This window comes from Sorex fumeus, unplaced genomic scaffold, assembly GCF_029834395.1.
Source record: "Sorex fumeus unplaced genomic scaffold, SorFum_2.1 ptg000050l, whole genome shotgun sequence".
NCBI classification, from domain to species: Eukaryota; Metazoa; Chordata; class Mammalia; order Eulipotyphla; family Soricidae; genus Sorex; species Sorex fumeus.
Genome location: NW_026606107.1, coordinates 12,569,419 through 12,594,170, shown reverse-complemented (window position 1 = coordinate 12,594,170; position 24,752 = coordinate 12,569,419). Strand labels below are relative to the sequence as shown.

At 36.8% G+C, this 24,752-nt stretch overlaps 1 protein-coding gene across 1 annotated transcript in view; it reads left to right on the top strand.

The window, feature by feature from the left end:
* The window catches only part of DACH2 (dachshund family transcription factor 2), a 443,417-nt gene that overhangs the window by 257,095 nt on the left and 161,570 nt on the right, over nt 1-24,752 (top strand). The window contains exons 3-4 of the mRNA XM_056124136.1: nt 7,516-7,674; nt 22,292-22,464. Coding sequence (XP_055980111.1) covers nt 7,516-7,674; nt 22,292-22,464 — 332 coding nt within the window. The remainder of the gene's footprint in view (nt 1-7,515; nt 7,675-22,291; nt 22,465-24,752) is intronic.

The following is a 24,752-nucleotide window of genomic DNA, read 5'->3' as shown; positions in this document are numbered from 1 at the left end:
AATAATAAAGCTTATCTAAATGTGTGTCTAAAATTCCTAAGATAGTGAAAACCCCAGGTTAAGCATTGAAGAGATAATAGATAACAAGGGTTAGAATTGGTTGTCTCAGATCTCAGAGGAAAGCTTAATGGTAGAGATTTAGGGTTTGGATGCCCAGTCATTTGCTCTGACCCACAGTTAACCCCAGATATCTAGAGCCCATTAGGGAGCTTTAGATACTTTCAGGATTGTCACAGAAATTCTGGTTCCTTTTTGGGTAGTTCCTTGGACTAAAACTAATCATCTTAAACATAAATGTGAAACAAGATGATGTGAACATAAAATTCCTACTTTTGATTATATGATTACAAATAAGCTATTTGTGATATTAGTCTTTCTTTTCAGCAATGATTAACAATTACTGTTGGTATTATAGACAAGGTGTAAGATTCTGGGGACTTATTTCTACTTAAGACCCCAGTTAGTTACACTGAAATTAGTATAGATGGTACAGAGCATTTGTTACTTGTGTACTTCTACCTTCCTATATTTACCACAGGTTATAATAGGCTAAAGAGGGGATAGGTAAGGTTAGAAGCAATATACCCTCACATGTTCTGCATTCATCAGGAGCCTCGTAAGTCTTTTGGCAAAATTAATGACTGTTTGAGACTTAAGAATTTACATTGCCCATTGGTTTGTCCTAGGAGTTAGGTCTTTTGCCAGAGAAGAAACCATTCAGTACAGATTTTTGTATCGCTTCATTTCTTTTTCATTTTCTTAATTCAAATTACTGATGAAGTTTTTGAGAGAGCCAACAACTTTAACAGGACTTTAATGTCAAGAACCTAAGTGCTGATGGCAGGAGTGGCCATTCAACCTTAATAGCTGTCATTCCATTGAAACAAAAATCTTACCCGTATTACAACTTTGGCAAAGCTAGAGGGGCCAGATGAGGACACTGGACTAACAATGCCTTCCTAGGTAGATCAGAGGTGTTTGAGTGTATATGATTAAAGAGAAGCATGTCAAGTGAATGTTAATAGTCTCTTCACATAGAGCCTTTCCCATATTCTTGAGAGATAGATTGAAACGTATTTACGGAATACTTAACATTTGTTAGATGATCCTAAAATGTAGAAAGGCAGAAACTGCTGGTCTAAGTATTATTAAAAGTAGCTATCTCAAGGACCAAAGAGATAGCATAGTGTGTAAGGCATTTTCCTTGCACAAGGCAGACCAAGGTTCAATCCTGTGCACCCTTGATATTATCCCTTGAACTTACCAGGAGTAATCCCTGAGCACCACTAGCTGCGGACCCCCAGCCCCGCCCAAATAAAACAGAACAAAAACATAGCTATCTTGATCATCATAAATGCATCATTTGAAACAAGATGATGTGAACACAAAATAGTTCTAATTATGATTTTATCTGATCAAAACATGACAGCTATATGTAATACGAGTCTGTCTTTTCAGTAGTGATTCATAAATACCATAATTGTTATCATGGTAGATAAAGTATAAGGTATAGATCCCTTATCCTCAAGGTTAATTATAGGTTCTTGTCAAGCTACCAATAAATATCCAGAAATGTGCATATAAGTTTTTTTCAAACTCTAGGATATTACCTTATAACTGATGTATTCAGTGCAAATATTTTCTTCTATTCAGTAGAAGAAATAATTTTATTTTATTTTACTTTTAGGTTCTTTTGCCATGTAAAACCATGAAAAATTTGATATGGTACCATTTCATTATATTTTTTGTCTTTTCCTCTGGATCTGAATCACTGAAGACATGTCTGAGGTACATTTTCTAGATAGTTCTTCCTATGTTTTCCTTAATGTACTTTGTGGATTCTGTTCTAGTTGATTTGGTACCACAGTGGTCATCCCTAATTTTTTAGTCTTCAATTAGCTTGTTTAATTTTTTCTAAACTTTTTTCTCATCCTGTGTTTATCTTAAGAAATCAAGTATGCGATAATTTGTTTTCAAAAAATGAATTTCAGTGTATCTTGTGTAAGGAGTTAAAGGTTTTCTGGGATTTGTTGCTGTGTTTCTATGAGGATTTTGCTTACTATATCATTTATTCTTTCTTTCATATATGAAGCTTTTCAATGTATTTTTCCAGAGTTGATTTAGTTTCTAAGTATGTCATCAACTCCTGTTTATCTGAGAATGCTTTTTTTCTCTTCAACTCAAAGTAATAATATTCCAGGATAAAGGGTTCTCTCGAAATTCTTCTCAATAAATTAGTTGGATACATCATTCTATTACTTCTTATCTTTCAAGCCAATATATCAAATTAATCTAAACCCTCCACTTGTAAGCTTCTAGCTTTGTTAATTCAATAATTCATAGCAACAAAATATCATCACTTTCTCATTTAATTAGAAAAGTTTTTTTCCATGTAGGTATGACTTTGACAACATATGACATATTTGACAACATGTAACTATAAAAATCTGGCACTTACTAGTCGAAGATCATCTGGCTGGATTCTCCAAGAGATCTACTTTAAAATTAGATATCAAGTTTGACCACAAGTGTTCCACAAAGTCCCTGAGGGGGTATATTCTAAAGTTAGAGAAAAAATAACAAGGAGTGAGATGGGTTTTTTTGCCACAGAAGAGACATGGTTTTATTTTATTTTTTATTTTTAATTGAATCACCGTGAAATACACTTACAAAGCTTTCATGTTTGAGTTTCAGTCACACAATGATCGAACACCAATCCCTCTACCAGTGCATATTTTTGACCACCAATGCCCCCAGTACCCCCCATCCAAATCCCCCTGCCTTCCTCTATGGTAGACAATTTACCTCTTACTCTCTCTCTACTTATGGGAATTATGATTTTTAATACAGATATTTAGAGGCCGTCAATTTGGGTCTTTATCTACTTTCAGCACACATGTCCATCCCAAACGATCCCTCCAACGATCAATGACTTTGATACCTTCTCTATCCCAGCTGCCTTCTCCTCCAGCTTATAGGAATGGCTTTCAACTATGGAGCAATCTTTCTGGTCCTGTCTCTAGTGTTCATGGGTATTAGTCTCATATTATGATATTTTATATTTCACAAATGAGTGCAGTAGTTCTCTGTCTGTCCCTCCCTTTCTGACTCATTTCACTTAGCATAATATGAGTAAGATTTGAACTGTTCTATTTTATTTGTTGTTTGCTGTTTTGTTTTTTTTCTTTCTGTGGCAAAGGTATTTTTTAAAATTTTTATTAGTGAAACACTATGAGGTACAGTTGTAGACTTACAAATTTTTGTGCTTGAGTTTCAATTATACAATGATCAAGTAAGCATCCCTCCACCAGTGCCCATTTTCCACCACCACGGATCCCAGTATCCCTCCCAGTATCCCTCCCATCCACCATCCCTCCATCCCACCCTGCCTCAGTGGCAGGGCATTGCCTTTTAAAAATATATTTTTAGTGAAACACCATGAGGTACAGTCGTAGACTTACAAATGTTTGTGATTGGGTTTTAATTATACAATGATCAAATACACATCCCTCCACCAGTGTCCATTTTCCACCACCACGGATTCCAGTATCCCTACCACCTCCCATCCTCCCCATCCCACCCTGCCTCTGTGGAAGGGCATTCCCTTTTGTTCTTTCTCTCCTTTTGGGTGCTGTGGTTTGCAGAAGAGGCATTGAGTGGCAATCATGTTCGATCTATAGTCTACTTTCAGCATGCTTCTCCCATCGTGGGAGGATCTTCCCAACACCCTTTATTTGGTGCTCCCTTCTCTCTCTGAACTGCCATTTCCACTAGCATGTATGGCTGGCCTCCAAGCCATGGAGGTAGCTCCAAACCTCCTGGTACTTATCTCGGCTATTCTTGGGTGTTAGTCTCCTATTTTGTTACTTTATATTCCCCAGATGAATGCAATCTTTCTATATCTGTCCCTCTCTTTTTGACTCATTTCTTTTAGCATGATACTTTCCATGTAGTACCACTTGTATGTAAATTTCATGACTTCATCTTTTCTAACAGCTACATAGTACTACATGGTGTAGATTTGCCAAAGTTTCTATAACCAGTCATCTGTTCTTGGGCACTCAGGTTTTTTCCAGATTCTGGCCATTGTAAACAGTTGTGGCAAAGGTCTTACCCTGATTCTTCACTAAGGGTTCATTTCTGGACGACTCCCAGTATCATATGGGATGCCTGAATTAAACCTAATTCAATCATGTGAGTGAGAGGCAAGCACCTTACCTCTGTATTATCTATCCAGCCTCAGAAAAATTTATTAATTCATATATTCTAGCATTTATATTAATTTAATATTGAATTTCATGGATAATATCACAAAAATATTTTCCAAAAAATTCCACAACTCTAAAAATAAACTTATTCAAACTTGGCAAGTCATAACAGAAAAGGAACATGTCATCCTTTTCTGACTCAACATTAATCTGGCAATTAATTGATCCTCAGATATGGATTAATTGATTGTAAGAAAACAATTTAAATGAATGGTGCTACTACTAAATACTTTATAAGAGTGAAGAAACCTGGCTGGCAGGCACCACAACACTCGGAGAATTCTCCAGGCCCCATACCAAGCCAATATCACCAGGAAGTTCCAGATGGGACATGTGCAGTCTCTCCGCCTTCTCCAGATGGAATTCCGGCAACCATGAGCGTCTACAAGCATGGTTTCGGTATGTGGGCACCAGGACTATTTTTCCAAACCACGTGGCCACTTACATGGTTATGCGACCTTTCATGATATGCAAAGTGAGCAATGGAAAGTAAATGATCTAGCGTTTGTCCTTGGAAAGCAGGCGTGAATGGTGGTGGGAAAATTCATATAATGCCCAACAAAAATGCATCTGGACTCTGCATTAAACTAGGCACCATGCGGCCCTAGGAGGGGAAGAGTGTTTGTCCATCTGCCTTTCCTCCCTGGTGGCGGTGGCATGGTTGCCGCCATCTTTCAGAGCCTAATGGACACCCAGGTGTGAGACTGCAGTGACAAGGCACATGGGGCCTCATGGAATGAGGGGTGGAACCAGCCCTGCTCCCCGCCCTGAGGAGGCACAGAGTTGCCACCCAGGAATGCCTCCTCCGTCTCCTGAATGACCATGATCCCATAGGCAGACAAATCCCTCCCGACTTATCACTAAAATATCAGAAATCCAAAATTGCATGGGCAAGATAGTGGCCGCACAACATCATATGCTCTTCATAATAAGCAATAGAAAATAAATTATCTAATGATGTCTTTTTTGGCAGATCTGATTGTTGGGGAAAATTACAAATAACAATGGTGGGTCTTTCACATAATATCTACATAATACTGAATATGACCAATGTAGAGAGAGAGTAAAGTGGAAATCTGCTACACAAGCATGGGAAGGGCTGGGAGAGGCGATATACTGGGGTTCTTGTTGGTGGAAAATGTACACTGGTGAAGGGATGGGTGTTTGATCATTGCGTGACCAACCAAGACTTAAACTGAAAGGCTTTGTGGCTGTTCTCACGGTGATTCAATAAATTAATATTTAAAAAGTACTTTATAATTGTGAAAAATTTGAAACACAGTCAAAGTCCAGTGTCTTATACATTATCAAAAATTAACTCAGTAGACTAATGTGTAACAATTAAACTTTATAGATATGATAGCTGAAACAACATGGCAGTGTTAGTGATAAAAAATTGAAAGACAAAGTTCATGAAGAATCTAGAGAAGTGAAAATAATTACATATTTGAATGTTAGAAATATGAGACTTTTAGTTTCCGTCCTCAAATTTTGGTTAAAAATTTGCTTAAAAACAGCAAATGCATATATTTTATATAGTTCCCATGTCCCATACACTTTTTAATGTGTGTAATCAGAATTTTAAGCAGGAGACAGGATACAAGCAGCCAGGTGAGAGCTAATGCCATAGTCCCAGGCTGGAAACTGAAACAGAATTTAAAGATCCCTGAATGAATGAACCATATAAAGCATAAAGAGGCACCTGTTAGCTGTCCAGATACCTATTTTGATTTCTAAAACCCAATTATCAGCTACAAGAGTTATTTGAATAATTCCCTGACCACTACATTTAAAGCATTACTAAAAGAATTTCCTGAAAATAATTTGTTTTATTCTGCAATGCTTCTGTTCTCTCCATGTGTAAATTGACATATTATTAGCTATGCAACGTAGAAAATTAACAACCTATATTATTACTTATTTATGTACACTTAACTTCACTTTCTGGCATGGATGATCAAAGTAAAGTATAATTTCAAATCTATGGACCTAATTCTATATTTTATCCTGGTTATTCAGTGCCAAAGGCTACTGTGTATGACATATGACCATATTAGCTTTTTCAGGGATGAAAACTGAAAGCAAATAATCTCACTGCACTTTTCTCTTAGTGAATATATTTTTTATTAATTGATGTGCTATACTGATAATATTGTTAATTACAGTTTCCCTTATACATTAAATGAAAATCACATATAAATAATCATGCTCATATGGGTGGTTATTTTTTCAAATATTGTATCACTGTCACTGTATCACTGTAATCCTGTTGTTCATCAATTTCCTCAAGCAGGCACCAGTAACATCTCCTTCGTCCTAGCCCTGAGATTTTAGAAAGTGCCAGATTCGAGGCTCTTTCAGGGTCAGGGGAATGAGACTCATCATAGTTATTGGATTTTGGAATATCAATATGCCACGGGGAGTTTGTCAGACTCTGCCGTGAGGGCAGGATACTCTTGGTAGCCTGCCAGGTTCTCCAAGAGAAAGAACTAGATAATAAGAGGTCACACGGCTGCAAATGCGGCCACGCTCTTCCGGGAGTTGTGTTTTATAGTCTCTGGGTCTTGGCCGTTGATGGGATAACACGGCGCCGGGGGCAGCTGGTAGGCATAACGCCTTCCTACTGAAAGATAGGGAATCTGGGTGGAGGAGGCCCAGTCCTGATCCGAGCAGGCTTGGAGATCTCAGCGCTAGGTTCCACATGCCTGGGTTCCTCTGCCGGTTCCCTCATGCATGAGGCTTGTCTGAACGTGTGGAGAGTGATCTTAAGCATGGCTGTGGCTGGTTCCAAAGGTCTTCGACTACCGGGGCTGTGCAACAACAGAAGCTTTATTTTAATTATTATTTTTATTTATTTATTTAATTTTTATTATTGCAACACCATGAGGTACAGTTGCAGACTTACAAATTTTTGTGCTTGGGTTTTAGTTATACAATGATCAAATAAGACATATGTGTTTTCAACAGTGGGATGGGAGGGAGTGCTGATCAGTTAATGACGTTTTTTAGTAGCGAATCATGAGTTCAGATTGATTCAGAGTACCTGCAAGGTAGTTTAATCTATGTAATTATTATTAGTTTCCCCCCAAATCAAAAGTTTTTGAAGTTGTCATACAAATGGGTTTGGAGTTAGTATTAATTTACAATTTTAATAAGTAGTATTAATTTTTCAACCCTAGGAAGGACTTTTGAAAATAATCCTAAATCATGTTCCAATTTATAATCTGTTCATATAAATGTTTTACAGGTGGAAGCGAATCCTCCTGGGATAAAAATATGATTCAGCCCACTCTTGATGTCCATGGAATTCAACATGAAATTTCTCATGCATCAATGATTGGCCAAACAGATATTGGTGATGCTCCTATCCCCAACCAACTCTCACAGAATACTCTACTGAACAATAGTATGTGTACCTTTTTTTTTTCAATCTCTGTGTGTAGAAAAATGTGCTAGCAAGTCTTATTGGATCCCCATGGACTTGCAGGGATAGATAATTTCTTTTAATTAAGAATAAGCAATAAATATTTAGAATGGATGATGAAGAACGGTTCATTTCAAAATATTGAATTTGTAGAATAGCGGTACATTGAAAATTATAAATAGAAAAATAGAGGTACAAATGAGAACATACATCAGAGTAAATAAGTAAATTGACTGTAATCACAGAACACATAATACCCACAAAATACTCAATTATGGTTGGGTTTAATTTCTACATTTTTTGAGACCTGTGTCACTCTTTGACTTTAGAGAAGTCATCATACATTTACAAATCATGTTTCTTCATCAAAGTAAGTTAAAATAATACCTGCTCAATACGGTTATATAAGGTCTAAAGGTATTGAAAGAAAAATTGTAAGTGACTTACATGTGGCTAGTACTACACAATTTTTGTGTGTAGTGAAAAACATTATTTTCACTGTATAAAACTAAAGCTAATCAATTCAAATTATCATTATATGTTTTAGAAGTCTGAAAAGCTTAGAAATTTTATTTGAAAGTAGATCTTATGTACATTTTTGTACAAATTTCTACTTTTTTCATGAACAGAAAATCCTTTTTTAATATTTTTTAAATTTTTTTCATCACACCCAGCGATGCGCAGGGGTTACTCCTGGCTCTGAACCCAGAAATTATTCCTGGCGGTGCTCAGGGGACCATGGGATGCTGGGAATCGAACCTGGGTCGGCTGTGTGCAAGACAAATGACCGACCTGCTGTGCTATTGCTCCAGACCCAAAACAGGAAATCTGACAGAAACATATCATTACCCCAGAAATGTTCAAAGTCTTTGAAATTTTCACTCTTCCACTAAATGATAAGAATTAAAATATCACAGTAATCATGAAATATTATGATTTTCCAAGACTTAGTGAAACCAAATAGTTGTTAAGAATACAAAATTGATCATAGTATCTGAATTTAAAGTCATGGTACGCCATAATTCTTCAATGCAGCTTAGCATGTCTTCACCCTCCGTTAAGTAGCTTTCTTGGGGAGAATAATCAGTAAGCAGAATGGGTTTATATGACTTACTTTTTGTTACCAAAGGTCTTCCAAATTGTCCTCTGTGAAACCTGGCCAATGATAACATCTTAACTCCTGACCCAGGTGGACCCGCTCACCTCCCTCCAGCCTGGCAAGCTACTGAGAGTAGTCCGCCCGCAAGGCAGAGCCTGGTAAGCTATCTGTGGCGTATTTGATATGCCAAAACCAGTAAATACAATGGGTCTCATTCCCCTGACCCTGAAGGAGTCACCAATGCGGCAGCATTGAGAGGATGAGGAAGGAGAGGCTGATAAAATCTCGAGGCTGAACAAGGCTGCCAAAATGAAGAAAGAAAAAATGATTGTCTGTTCTTTCAATGCATATATGCTGGTATCAGATGCATCTATCGAGCACTGATGGTACAAGCGCGAAAGATCAAGTACGACATCATTGGTCTGACCAAGACAAGAAGGCGTCAATCACATCATACCATTTTCGACACTGGAGAAAAACTGTTCCTCAGAACATGTGACAAAAGAGGCATCAGAGACGTCGGAATCCTTGTCAACACGAACTTGGCCATGAGCATTGATTCATTCGAATGCCTAACAACCCGAATTGGATGTTTACATTTGAATAGATGTGGCTCACTACCGGCAGTTTCTATCTTCGTTGTCTACGTACCAACATCCAATTATGATGAAGGAGAAATTGAGAAGTTCTACATGGAGCTGAAGAAGTTCTATAAAGTAGACCACACCTTCTACAAGATCATTGTCGGTGATTTTAATGCCAAGATAGGACCAAGGAGATCATCCAAAGAATTCCACATTGGGGCCCATGGCCTAGAATGGAACAAACAGAGTGAGAGACTCTCTGAGTTCATCATGTCAACCAAGACCATCCATGGTAACTCACAGTTCCAGAAGGCAGAATCTAAACATTGGACATGGTAGTCTCCCAGTGGATGGTTCCACAATGAAACTGACCACATTTTATTCAATCAACGGTTTTGCCTGACCAATATTGCTGTTGTCCCAAAATTCCAAACAGGATCGGATCACCATCTCCTCTGTGCAAAATTCTACTTCACAGAGCAGGAAGAAAGGGCTGCAAAGTTTAAGAGAGAACTCCCAGAACAACCACCAACTGGGAGCTCTTTGGCATTATTGCTGCAACATGGGAAGATGCTGTCGTTGACAACATTAACGAGAAATATGATCAACTGGTTCAGCACCTCCATCATTGTGCGAGGAAAACCAAGAGAGAGATAGCCACAAAAAATGCCAGTCTTTGAAAACTCTTGACCTTATTCGCCAATGTGGCTTGGCACACGCCTCAGGCAATCACAAGCAAATGTCTGTGCTCTCAAAGCAGTGGAGAGAAGTGATAATGGAAGACCTCAAAGAGAGAAGAGTGGCAGTCCTGATAGATGCAGCAGAAGCCAGTCAAAGAATTCGTAATGCCCGCCTGTGCTTCGCCAACTACAAAACAAAAATGACTCCCCTCCGACGTCCTGATGGATCTATCACACCTTCCAGAACATCAATGGAGAAGATTATCCATAACTTCTACTGAGATCTCTTTGATAGCCACATCCACCTGCCCACATACAGGATGGTTATGTCGTTCCCAACATTCTCCCTTCCGAAATTTGACACGCCATTTTGTTGGTAAAGAAGTGAACAACACCCGGCCCAGACAAGTTCAGACCCAAACATGTGAAGAACCTGCCATCAGTACTCATCAATACACTGGCTCAGCTCTTCACACGCTACCTGTCTGAATGCAAGGTTCAGTCCCAGTGGAAAACCAGCAGGACTGTACTACTGTACAAGAAGGGAGACATCAACGACATTGGCAACTATTGCCCTATCTGCTTATTTTCTGTCATCTACAAGCTGTTCACTTGAGTCACCCTGAATAGGATTGGCAGAACACTAGATGAAGGACAACCATGCGACCAAGCCGGCTTCTGTAAAGGATTCAGCACCATAGACCATATCCACACGATAACCAAGCTCATTGAGGTTTCTCTGGAGTTCAAGACGTCGCTCTGTCTAAAGTTCATTGATTTAAAGAAGGCCTTTGATTATGTTGCAACTGAAGCGGTCATCAAAGCCCTAGCCAAACAGGGTGTCCTAACTCAATACATCAGGATCCTCCAAGAGCTGTATTGCGGATTCACCACTAGGGTCTCACATTCTACAAGGAAGTGATCATCGACGTAAAGAGATTGGTTAGGTAGGGTGATACTATTTCACCAAAACTCTTCAGTGCCACCCTCAAGAACGTCATGTGATGACTGGAACGGGAAGAAATGGGAGTGAAGATAGACTCTTGGCAACTACACCACCTACGCTTTGCTGATGCCATTATTCTAATAACACCAAACATTAGCCTAGCAGCACAAATGCTGACCAACTTTGACTGTGAGTATGGAAAGTTTGGACTTCAGCTGAATCTCATGAAGACAATGTTTATGAGAAATGGTCTCGTTCCTGACGTCCCATTTACTCTCAATGAAATGAACATCTAAGAATGCAGCAGTTATGTGTACCTAGGTCTAGAAGTCAAGATGATGAATGACCTGGCACCTGAGTTGCACAGGAGGAGAAGAACAGCTTGGAACGCCTTCAAGAGCATCGAAGAAATAGCTAAGAGAATGAAGTATCTCTGGCTCTGTGCACATCTCTTCAATTCCATTGTTTTTCCTGTATTAAAATACACCTCAGAGACCTGGGCTCTACAAAAACAGGATGAGAATGCTATTCATGTCTCCCAAAGAGGAATTGAAAGAGCTATTCTTGCAATATCAAATTTCACTCAAATGAGAGAAAGAATCCGGAGTTTCGACCTCTGTCAATGGTCAAGAATCAGGGATGCTGTCTCATTTGCCAAGTTGTTGAAAATCAGATGGGCTGGACAGGTAATGAGATTTGTAGAGGACTGCTGGATTAGAGCCATAACTGACTGGATTCCACGGGATGTCAAATGACCGTGTGGTCGCCCACCTACAAGATGGTCAGACTTCTTTGTCAAGACCCCAAATGATCGGTTTGAGGCTCTTCACGTTCCTAGAATGAACAGATGCCATTGGGCTACACTATCACACAACAGGGACGAATGGAGACATTGCTGGTGTCCGCTTGAGCAAATTGATGAGTAACGGGAAGTCAAGTGATCAAGTGAGTTTAAAGGGGTTTCAATTAGCGTCTATGGAGAACTCAAAGTGTTCATTCCTCACAAATATAAAGCCTAATTTAGATTTATGGCACTAGACTATTGCTGGAGCATTGTACTTATTTTCAGAAACCAGGAAAGCAAGAACAAAATAGAGGACTTTGAAATATTTAGAATTTTGAATGCAAAAATATCCAACCATCTACAATTCTATGCTTACCAAATTTTCCTTTTAAAAGTGATGAAAATACTTGTCAGACAAATAATAATTTAAGCACTTTATTACCATATAAACTTTTCTGCCCAGTATAAGAAATAAATGTATGTAATGTCAAGAGAGAAGAAAATTTTTATTAGCAGAAACTTTGATCTACATAAATTATGAGTTAGAAAATTAATAAATATATGTGCATCATATTACTTTTTCTTGTATTAGTTACTATAATAACATTGTGTCCAAGATCCCAGGAACTGCATAGTGCTTAATTCAAATACAATTGTTATATAATTAATATAAATATTATAAAAAGGTAGGAATATAATTAACCTGCAACAAAGTGTAATAAAAAGTAAAAGGTAAAAGGTAAAGGCCCTCCCGTTGATCATCGATTTGCTCGAGCGGGCCCAGTAACGTCTCCATTGGAGACTTTGTTATTACTGTGTCTGGCATATCGAATACTCTCGGTAGCTTGCCGGGCTCTCCGAGAGGGGCAGAGGAATCAAACTCGGGTCGGCCATGTTGGCCGCGTGCAAGGCAAACGCCCTACCCGCTGTGTATGCAATATTATTTGAAAGTGAATTTAGATAAATTGCAAAGTGTGTATTTCACACTCCTGTAAAACTACTAAGTAAAGTAAAGTAAAGTAAAGGCCCTCCCGTTGATCGTCGATTTGCTCGAGCGGGCCCAGTAACGTCTCCATTGGAGACTTTGTTGTTACTGTGTCTGGCATATCAAATACTCTCGGTAGCTTGCCGGGCTCTCCGAGAGGGGCGGAGGAATCGAACTCGGCTCGGCCATGTTGGCCGCTTGTAAGGCGAACGCCCTACCCGCTGTGCTATCGCTCCAGACTCAAAACTACTAACAATTTTTACTAAATGTAATTAATAGTCTAAAGGTGGAGATAACAACAGAAAAGTTCAAGACAAGATAAAAATAATAAAGAAATAAGGACAGCATATAGAAATAATAAAAATGAGATAGGCACTTATACAATTGTAATAACTTTATTTGTAATTTATTTAAATATTACAACGGAAAAATACTGTTATGTGCTCTACTCATCTGGGCTACCAATGGCTCTTCCATTACTTACGTGCACTACACTTACTAGTAAATCACATATGGAGGGCCAAGAAAATAGTTCAAAAAGATTGGAGCACATGTTTGAAGCCAAATTTGGTCCTCAAGACTGCATCATTTCCCTCTCATTACCACAGGGGTTATTTGTGGTGGCCCCTGCATCACAGTGTAAGGCACTGGTCACAATACTGCTGTGCCTAAGCAACACGGCAACACTTCATTACTGAACTGAAATATTCCACCATCATGGCTGAAGAGGTGTTCCATATACCTGGTATTGGCTTCAAACTAATAAGAAAACATTTGCCTTACGGGAGGAAATGGAAGCCAAGCATCTGGTAGATATGTACAGTTATCTCTATTCTCCTAAAGCTCACATTCTTTCCCAATACTAATGAGACTTTCTCTAAGATAGACCACATGCTGGAATACAAAACAAGTTTTAACATAATGTTTTCAGGCCTTAAAAATGAATATTAGACATAGAAAACTGGGCAAAACTGAAACACTTGGAAGCTAAACAATTTACTAATGGAGAGTAATTGGGTCAAAGAGGAAATTAAAGAATAAAAATAGAGTCCAGGAAATAATTGCATGTGAAGACATGAGTTACCTAAACAAATATAATAGAGCAAATGTTTTCCCCATAGGTAAAACATAACAATGCAAGTGCTTCTTAGGAACTAAGAAAAGGCTCAAATTAATAACCAAACACATTTCAGCTAACTAAAAAAGAAAAAGAAAGGAAGCCAAAAATAAACAATAGAATAGAGATAAGCTTAGAGGAGAAATCAGCAAGATAGAAATAAGAAGTGCAAAAAACGATGAACTCAAAGAACTGAATTTTTAAAAGAAAAAGAATAAAAAACAAAGGAGAGGGGAAAACTCTAATAAATCTAATCAGAGAGTAAATGGAAGAGTTTGTATTACATAACACAGAAATTCAAAAGATCATTTGAGGGCTGGAGGGATGGCTCCAAGGGAAAAGTGCATATTTTGTATGCACTATTTTCAAATTTGATTACTAGCACTATATAATTCTTCCAGCACTGGCAGGGAGTGAATCATGATCTCCAAGCCAGAAGAATCCCTCAAATACTCCCAGGTTTTGTCCATAAAAACAAAAAACAAAAAAACAAAACAAAAACCCCAAATCTATATAACCACAGATGGCTATGAAAAACTTTATACCAGGGAATTGAAAATCCTTGAAGAAATGGATTATTTTTTAATTCAATGATCTCCCAAGACTGATTCATTAGGCAGCAGAATTCCTAAATAGATTAATTACTATCATGGAAATCAAAATGATAATCAAAGTTTTACCAAACCAAAAAACCCCAGGTCAAGATAATTTCATTATTGATTTCTTCTAAAACTTCAAAGAGGACCTTCTTGTATTTCTTAGACTTTTCAGAAAGTTGAGGAAGAAGAAATTATCTGGATAATTTTATTTGAAGTCAATAATATCCTGTTAGCAAAAGCAGAGGCATCATTAAAATAGAAATAACAGACCAACGTTCCTACATAACATATATGCAAATATCCTTAAGAAAATCTTAGTAAATCAAACTCATGAATACATTAAAAATATTGAAATATTGTATACCATAATCAAGTGATATTTATCCCAGAGTTTCAAGGATAGTTTAATACAAACAGGTCAGTTAATGTGAAACACCATACTAATTCAAGTAAAACAATCATATGATCATATCAGTACATGCTGAATAAAACTTCAATAAGATCCAACACATATTTATGTTTAAAACTTTCATAAAATGGAAAACTGTATTTAAAATGGTTCTTGAAGAATTTTTACTCAATATTTGGAAAGTCATTTACACTAAGTCATATTTAACATATTACTTAATGTTGAAAAGCTGAAACCCTTTCTTTAAGATCAGGTACATGATAAGGATTTATGCTTTACCAATATTGTTCGCGAATACATTGGATGTCCTCAGTACATTAGTTAGACAGAAAAAAATGATATGAATTGAAATTGGCAAAGAAGCCAAATTGTTACTACTTGAAGATGATATGAAACCGTTAATCACTTAATCACTTAACTTCCCGATAGTCGTCGATTTGCTCGAGCGGGCGCCAGTAACGTCTCCATTGATCCCTGTCGCGTGCTAGTGTAGCCCAATGGCATCTGTTCGCTCTGGGAACATGAAAAGCCTCAAACCGATCGTTCATGATCTTGACGAAGAAGTCTGACCATCTGGTAGGTGGGCGGCTACGTGGTCTTTTGACATCACGTGGAATCCAGTCAGTAACAGCTCTAGTCCAGTGGTGGTCTTTAAATCTCATTACATGACCAGCCCATCTGATTTTTGACACCTTGGCAAATGAGACAGCGTCCCTGATTCTTGATCGTCGACAGATGTCGGAACTCCGGATTTTTTCTCTCATTTGAGTGAAACGTGATATTCCAAGCATATCTCTTTCTATTCTTCTTTGGGAGACCTGAGTAACTACAACTGGTCTCATTCATATGAAACCCTAGATTCTATAAAAATAATTCCTAGGAATCATAAAACTATAGAATAAAGTGAGAGACTGCAAGATTAATATGAATAACCTATCGCATCTTCAAAGAGTAAGGTGGATAAGAAATTTAAAAAATGCTACATTCAAAATTGAACCTCCCCCAATACTTGCAAATCAACAGAACAAATACTTGGGAATGAACTTAACAAAAAAGATGGAAGATTTGTACAAAAATAATTAAAATCATTGTTTAAAGAAATAGAAAATTCCAGGAAATGGAAACAAATTCCTGTTTGTTGATTTTAGGTGTAAATTTATTTAAATACCCATCCGAACCAATTCACCACAAAGATTCAATGCAGTCATCATACGTTGTTTTTGAATATTTAATTTTTTTACTTGAGGCATCATACTTTAAAATACTGTAAATGGTTGTTTTCATGCATACAACATTTCTTCACCACACCCTCCACCAGAATGTTCGCTTTCCTCCACTACTACCTCAGTAACATCCCCTGCCCATTAATCCAGTTTTCTTCCCCATATAGTGGTCTGCTCAGTTCTTAGAACAATGTTCAAATTTTGCTGCCTTTGTTTGTTATTCCCTTACTATATATTCTCATATATCACATATCAGAGAGATCATTATGTATCTGTCCTCTTCTTCTAACTAACTTTACTTAGTATGATTCTCCTATATTCATCAATTTAACAGAAAATTGCATTGTTTTCATCTTTTTGTAGACAAATAGTATCCCATTGTGTATATGTGCGAACGTTTCTCTATCCAGTCATATGTTCTTCAACAATTGGGTTACTTTTGGATTTAGAATATTGTGCATACTGGTGCAATGAACATAGGAATGCAAATATCTTTTCTAACACTAAGTTTTTTGGTCTTTGAAGCAGAAATTCAGAAGTGGAATTGCTTAATATGGAAGCTCAATTCTTAGGAATTTTTATTTATTTTATTTTTTTAAAAAAATTATTAGTGAAACACCATGAGGTACGGTTGTAGACTTACAAATTTTTGTGCTTGGGTTTCATTTACAAAATGATCAAGTACCCATCCCTCCACCAGTGCCTATCCTCCACCACCACGGAATGGACTACTATGTAGCTGTTAGAAAAGATGAAGTCATGAAATTTACATACAAGTGGTACTACATGGAAAGTATCATGTTAAGTGAAATGAGTCAGAAAGAGAGGGATAGACATAGAAATATTGCATTCACCTGGGGAACATAAAGTAACAAAATGGAAGACTAATTCTTAGGTTTTCTTAGAAAGGTTCATACTGTTTTCCAAAGATGTTGCAACGGTCAACATTCCCACTATCAGTGAATATTAGCCAGCCTTTCATTTACCTAGACTCCTAATGACTTGGTAGGTTTCTCTGTAAATTATTTTTAAAATATGGGTTAAAATACAGAAAAAATTATATGGAATAATAAAAGATAGCCTACTAACTTGGATAAAATATCCACTCATCACATATATGACTTACATAGGAACTTGATCATTTGATCACTTGACATCCCATTACTCATTGATTTGCTCGAGCGGGTGCCAGTAATGTCTCCATTCATCCCTGTCTCATGCTAATGTAGCCCTATGGTGTCTACTCTATCCAGGAACATGAAGAGCCTCAAACAGATCATTCAGGTTCTTGACAAAGAAGTCTGACCATTTTATAGGTGGGAAGCCACACAATCTTTTGACGTCCACGGAATCCAGTCAGTAACGGCCCTAGTCCAGTGATCATCTTCAAATTGCATTACGTGTCCAGATCATCTGATTTTTGATGCCTTGGCAAAAGAGACAGTGTCCCTGATTCTCTGTCATCAACAGAGGTCGGAACTCCGGATTCCTTTTCTCTTACTTGAGTGAAGCGTGATACTCCAAGCAATGTGGTGGTTTGGGGAGAGGCTACACGCCTGACATAGAAAAAAAAAGGTTTGTGCATCCGGCCACCTACAAAATGGTCAGACTTCTTTGTCAAGGCCCTGAATGATTGGTTTGAGGCTCTTCGTTTTCCTGGAGAGAGCAGACGCCATAGAATTTTCAGCCGGGGACCAGTAACTGAAATCATTCAGTGATTAGAGTCTGCAGAGAATACTTAATGAGGCTTTGGAGTTGAGCCGTTGGTGTAGCTGTAGTGATTGGGGATGGGTACTGCTGCTAGGGCCTTGATTTGGTGGTTATTCAGCCTGTTTTTCTCCCATGAGCATTCCAAGGTTTTCAGCAGCAGTGTCAGGCAATTCTGTAAGTTTTAGCTGCTTGGCTTACATCTCTACTGTCACTTTTATTAGGGAAATAAAAAAAAACAATAATGAAATATCATTTCACCCAAGCCAGAATGCCAGTTCTCAAAAATAACAGAAATAACTAGTGTTGCTGAGAATATGATGAAAAAGGAACTGTCTCCCACTATTGAAGAGTATGTTATTGGGTTCAACCTCTGTGAAAAGTAGTGTAATTTCTCAAAAAGTCAGAGAGAATATCTATGCTACCCAGAAATTCCATTGCTTGACATTTACCCTCAAATCACAAAAACATTAATTTGAAATGATGAATTGATTTATGTGTTCATTACAGTGCTCAGTACAGTAGTGAGAATATGAAAATAACTGAACGGTCCAAGAATAGATAAATGGGTTAAGAAGTCATACTTGCAGCTGTATGAAAGGGGGGAAATCATGGAGTTCACAGTGATGTAGATATAACCAAAGGCATCATATTGAGGGAAATAAGTCAGAGACAATGGCAAATAAAGGAATGTTTCACTCATCTGTGAAATATACAAAGGAATACAGCATGCAAAAATCACAACTCAATACCTAGCAGTGGGTGAGAGGAGAGCAAGATTTGATTAGAGGTTTGTTACACAGGGACAGAGGTGGGAGGTTATAGTTACTTTGGTGTCGTGATGTGTAATTATTTTGTACATCAAGCAAATTTAAATAAGGAAGTAATGCAATTAAATAATGGAAGTGATCACCATTTATACACACAAACTTCCATCCAAAAGATAGTAATACTCTTTTTTAAGAGAACAAAGGAACATTTTGAGTAATAGATAATATGTTTATGCACAATGAAAATTTGGCTACTTTTGATTTTGGGCTATACCAATTGGTACCCAGAGTTCACGCCTACCTCTGTGCTCAGGGACAAGCCCTGGTGAGGAAAGAGGAGCAGTTGTGGGACAGGGATTGAACTTAGTTCAGCATCATGCCCTACTAGTTGGCTGTACAATCTCTTAAGACTTCTAGCCCCAGAACATCTTAATAAATACATGAGGATTGAAACAATATGAAACATTTTCCTACTTCAATGTTAAAAGACTATAATACAATATTGGGGGCTGGAGAGATAGCACAGCGGGTAGGACGTTTGCCTTGCACACGGCCAACCTGGGTTCGATTCCCAGCATCCCATATAGTTCCCTAAACACCACCAGGAGTAACTCCTGAATGCACAGCTAGAAATAACCCCTATGCATCGCTGGGTGTGACCCAAAAAGCAAAAAAAGATTATAATACAATATTAATAAAGAGAAAATAGAAAAAAACTCTCAAACATGAAAACAAAAACTAGAAATATCATTTGAATTGATAAATAAATTAAAGTGTAAATAAAAACTTCCTGGAGAACAACCAAAGAGAAAAAAGGCAATTTACAAATCATATTTAGTGCTACAATATAAGGGATCATTCCTGGAAGGGCTTAGGGGACCATATGTGTGCCTTTACCACTGTACTATCTCTCCAGTCCCAAACAATATTGGTATTAAGAGGTAAATTCTTTTCTTTAAAGACTCTCAATGAGAAAGAAAATTTGAATCGCGCAGTCACATATGCCCCCTGAAGCAACAACAATAAAACCTTAAAGAATTCTCAAATACCTAGTTTTACACCTAAAGAAAATAGAAAAGGAGAAAGAGTCTAGGCATCTCATTTAGTGGTAAACTGTATGGAATGGAAAGAAAAAAAGAAGTAAGGGAAGGATGAAGGAAGGAAGAAAGGAGATATGGAAGGAGGGAGGGAGGTAAGGAGGGAGGGAGATAAGGATGGAGGGAGCAAGGGATGGAGGGAGGGAAGACAGAAGTTAGAGAGGCAAGCAGGAGGGAAGGAAGAAGTTATAAGGAAGTAAATAATGCATACAAATTAGATTGCGATTATATAAAATAAAAGACAAATAACAAATCAAAAGAACAATGAAACAAAAAGCTGGTTCTTTGAAAGCATGAATAACAATGATAAGCTGCTTGTTAGTATCAACAAGGAAGTGAAAAACAATGTAAAATCCTTGATATAAAGAATTAGAAATGAGGGATCTTTGAGAGTACAGTGAACAAGTCAGGCATTTGCCATGCATGCAGCTTACAAAATTTCAATCCCTAGCAACATATAAGTTTCCCTGAGTCTCAACGGGAGTGATCCCTAAGTGAAGAGAAAGGAATAAGCCCTGAGAAGCCCTGAACACAGCCAAGTGTACATCAAAATTCAAAAATAAAGGGTTAAAAAGGGAATGAAAATGTATTCAATGAAGAAATCCAAATGGCCACAAGACACATGAAAATATGCTTTCTACAATAAAATAGAATTTTCTTGAGTAATCTGATTACATTTAATTTTATGGTTATATTGATAAAAATATTGATGACTCTTGTGGTTTTCATTTTGGGCTTCTTTAAATTGACTTTTGTATGAGAACTGTCAGGCTTAGAAGCCTGTTCTACTGTACTGGGCAGATTTTGAATCTTTTGTTAATGATTTTAATTAAGTAACCATCTAAATGCCTGAGTGTGATGTTAAATAGATTAAGATAATTTCTTCCTTCTAGTGTTTTTTTATCTTTACATTGTTCAGGGTCTGGAAAGATAATGCAGGGGTAAAGAGACTTGCCTTGTAAGCAGCTAACCCCAGTTCTATACTTAGCATCACACAGTCCCTGGAACAAACCTGAATGTAGTCCTTGAGAGTGTATGAGCAGAAACATTTCCTCAACTGTGTTTGCTGAGATCATCTGGAGGGTTTCCGGGGCTTCCTGAACATAAGTTGTGAAACCCCTTCCCACAAATCATTTAAGAGTATTATTGTTATTATTCTTTTGAAGAAAGAATGTAACCTGCCCACACAGCAGAGTCTGGCAAACTCCCCGTGGCGTACCCAATATGACAAATACCAGTAACAATGATGGGTCTCATTCTCCTAACCCTGAAAGGGCCTTGAATATGGCACTTTAAAATCTCAGAGCTAGGACGAAGGAGATGTTACTGGTGCCTGCTTGAGGCAATCGAGCAACAACAGGATGATCGTGATCGTGATTGTGATTCTTTTGAAGAATGAAGTTTAAAGGGTTTCTAAATATACTGCATATAATTGCATTGTTGATTTTCTATTATGAAGTCATAAGAATAAAGACATGGAAAAGAGTAAAGAAATAAGATACTAATAGTTGATAATTTTTGAACTATCACAAATATTACTATAGAATTTCTACAACCTCATAAAAATTTGAGATGAATTTTTATGACCTGTAAAAATAGGAAAATTATAAGCCTGCGTATTTTACAATATCTGTTAAAGATTACTGTTGTCTGAGCTTCTGCCAAAATTTAAGTGAGATTATTGTAAATAGCAATCTAAAGTACATTGTGAATTGTTTTACCTTTTGTAGTCACGTTAATATCTATAATGTGAGGCTAACTTCTCTATCTTCTGCTCAATGATGTTTTATTTGGGGAGTGGTGTGCTACACCTTCAGGTGCTGAGGGGTCCTTGCTCTTTGGCCATGGATCATTCCTGGTGGAGCTTGGCACCCTTATGTGGTGCCTGGGATATAGCCCAGGTAGATTGCATTCAAGACTAGTGACTTGCCCACTATACTATCTCTCTGATTCTTCCAAAGTTTTTTTCAATGAATGCTAAATTTATATAGATATGTATAAAACCATTTTAACTGTGAACCCTTTTGTGATTTACATGTGTGGCTATCAGAGTTAAAATGTGAAGAGTCATAGTGATTGATTATTGAAAAGATTAAATATGTATAATATTTATTTCACCTTCCATAAGAATTTCTAAAAGCACTCTGTTATATATTGGTACTTATTTTTAAACTTAAAAATGATTGATATATTGTAGGGGGTTAGACATTATTGATAAGGGCTTGAATTTTTAATAATAATCAATAATTTTGATATTTATAGCTTAATGGAGAGAGTGTTACAGATATTGCTTTCTCCAATAATACTGAAACCTAGAGTATTCACATCCTCTCTTATCAGAACCATTATTAGATCTCACATAGAAACTATTAATTTAGAAAGTTACCAGTACATCAATGTATTATAATGATTTAGAATAAAGTTTTTAGAAACAGAATTATCTCTAGCTTTAAGATTTTTGTTTATTTTTAATGGGAAAAGTGTAGCAAGAATAATTCTTGGTAATATTTTATATTGCAGAGCATCAATGAAGATATTATTTTACTTAGTTCAAATAATGTAGAAAACATAATAATATAATATGCACTGTCTCTTTTAGGACTGGAACTGCCATTTTTAATGATGCCTCATCCCCTACTTCCAGTCAGCTTACCTCCTGCATCAGTTGCCATGGCAATGAATCAGATGAACCATCTCAATACTATTGCCAACATGGCTGCTGCAGGCCAGACTCACAGTCCACACTCCAGAGCAGAGGCCTCTGCTGTAAAGGTAAGAACAATCAATTTAGATGAAGATAAATGTGTTAATTACATGTAAAATTTGATTAAATATTAACAATGCCATTGAATCTTCAGTATCAACACAGTTCATTGACTTACTTGTTTAGCATATAATATTGAGTTTGATTTATCACTGGGCCTGCTAAGGATTTTTGTTTGTTTCTATTTGCTGCTTTTGTTTGTGTTTATTTCATGACCACAAGTCTCACATATAATTAGCTTCCTATCTTTCAATAATGAATCCTGCATGTGGAAAGCATGATCAGCTTAATAGCAGTAGATTTGTGAGTAAAAGCTGGTGTGAAACACATTCCTGGGTGAAACAAAATAAACACTGAATCTTTTTGGTGTTTTAAAGGCAAATGTTAAGTAGTCAATAAAATGTGGTAAAAAGGATCTGAGTTCCAATTCTGATTCTGCCACTTTATTGCTGAGTGATCTTGGATATGACACTTAACCTGCCTGAACTTGTTTTCTCAACTGCAGAATAAATATATTGATCATATCCTCCTCTTATTTCATTGAGTTTTAAAGATACTGTGAGTAAAATATCCATCGAAAACTGTGAAATATTGAACAAATATTATATTCAGCATTATAATATTAACAGTATTAAAATATTATTTTTTTAAAATTTCAGATAATTTGGATAATGACACACAAATAGTATGTTATAGCTCCTGCTTATGTTTACTAATAGTTTGGAACATAGTATATCTTACTTGTACCTAAATAGCAGATGTGAAAATGACTTTTTAATATATTTATTATATTAACAGTATGAGTATATTTTTATTTATTACTGATTTGCCTAATATATGGGCTTGTTATATAACATTAGAAATGTATCTTATTTATTTATTGATGATGTTCTGACTTAACTGAGACTTTTAGAAAAGGACAACATTATCAAGCAGAAAATTAGATACTACTTTTTAATTTTTTAACTATTTGACACTTATGGTTTTAGTGTATATATATTTACCTCATCTCACTGCCACCAAAATGCCAAAGATCCCACTAGTGCCACTGTTGCTTTCCATTCAATAACAGGGATAGAAACCCCCATGTGCAAGGCAGATATTCTATCACTGACCCACAAGCCCAGACTATATATTGCTTTTTAAAGATGATGTTGGAATACTTATTTAAGTCCTACTAAAACTCAGGAAGACTTTTTGCATAGAAGAACTGGGCCTACATGTATTCAGTTATATTTTTTTGGTATGCCAGTGAAAAATAGTCTATTTTACTTTAATTATCTGACAAAATTTCCCTTCAAATTTATGGAATAGCTATCCACTGCAGGATGAAAAGACAAATAATGAAAAATATATTTTAGGGCCAGAGAGTAAGATCACAGCCTCTAGCATATGCTTTTCCTTCAGAAGAATGAGGTTTTATTTTAGGCACTTTGATTTACAACAATGATGATGGTAGGGTTTCATGAAAACATTTTAAGTCCACACCCTTCATCAAAATGTCTGTTTTCCCACCCAGGGCCCTATTCTTCCCTTCCCCTCTCTAGAGATATACTTCTTACTGAAGATCGTTTCTCATTTTCTATTACTTTTGGGAATTTTTATTTCTTTGCTATGTTTCTTTACATCCCAAGTATACGGTTGATAATTATGTACCTATTCCTCTCCACCTGGCTAACATCACTCAATATTGAACACCCCAATCTATTCATGTAGCATCAAATTCCATGATTTCATCTTTTCTTTTATCTGCATAATGTTTTATTGTGTATTATGTACCATTGTTGTTTATTTTCCCACAAACATTTAATGACACATTTCAAAAACAGTCTAATAGAATTATAAAACCACAGAGAAATTTATATCCAATTCCCATGATCATCATGGATAAATTACTAAATTCTTTTTGTCTTCATCTTTAATTTAAAAACTGTGATTTGCAAAGTAATTGATATTTGAATTTTAGGCATTTAGTATTTCAACACCAATTCCACCACCAGTGTGAACTGTCCTCCAGCAGTGTTCCCAGATTCCCTCCCTACCATAACTCCTACCCCATCCCCTCCTCTCAACTTAAAAGGCACATTGTAATGCTTCAGTGGTGGCAGCTTAGATCTCATGTTTTCAGTTTTATTTATCTATTATTTGGATATATGGCTGTAACCCTAGGTGGAAAATATTATGTAGAGTTCTCAGTAAACTAAGAATTGAACTGCCATATGACTCAGTAATTCCAGTTTGTACATTTACTCTAAAGATATAAAAACATTTCCTCAAAAGGACACATGCACACCAT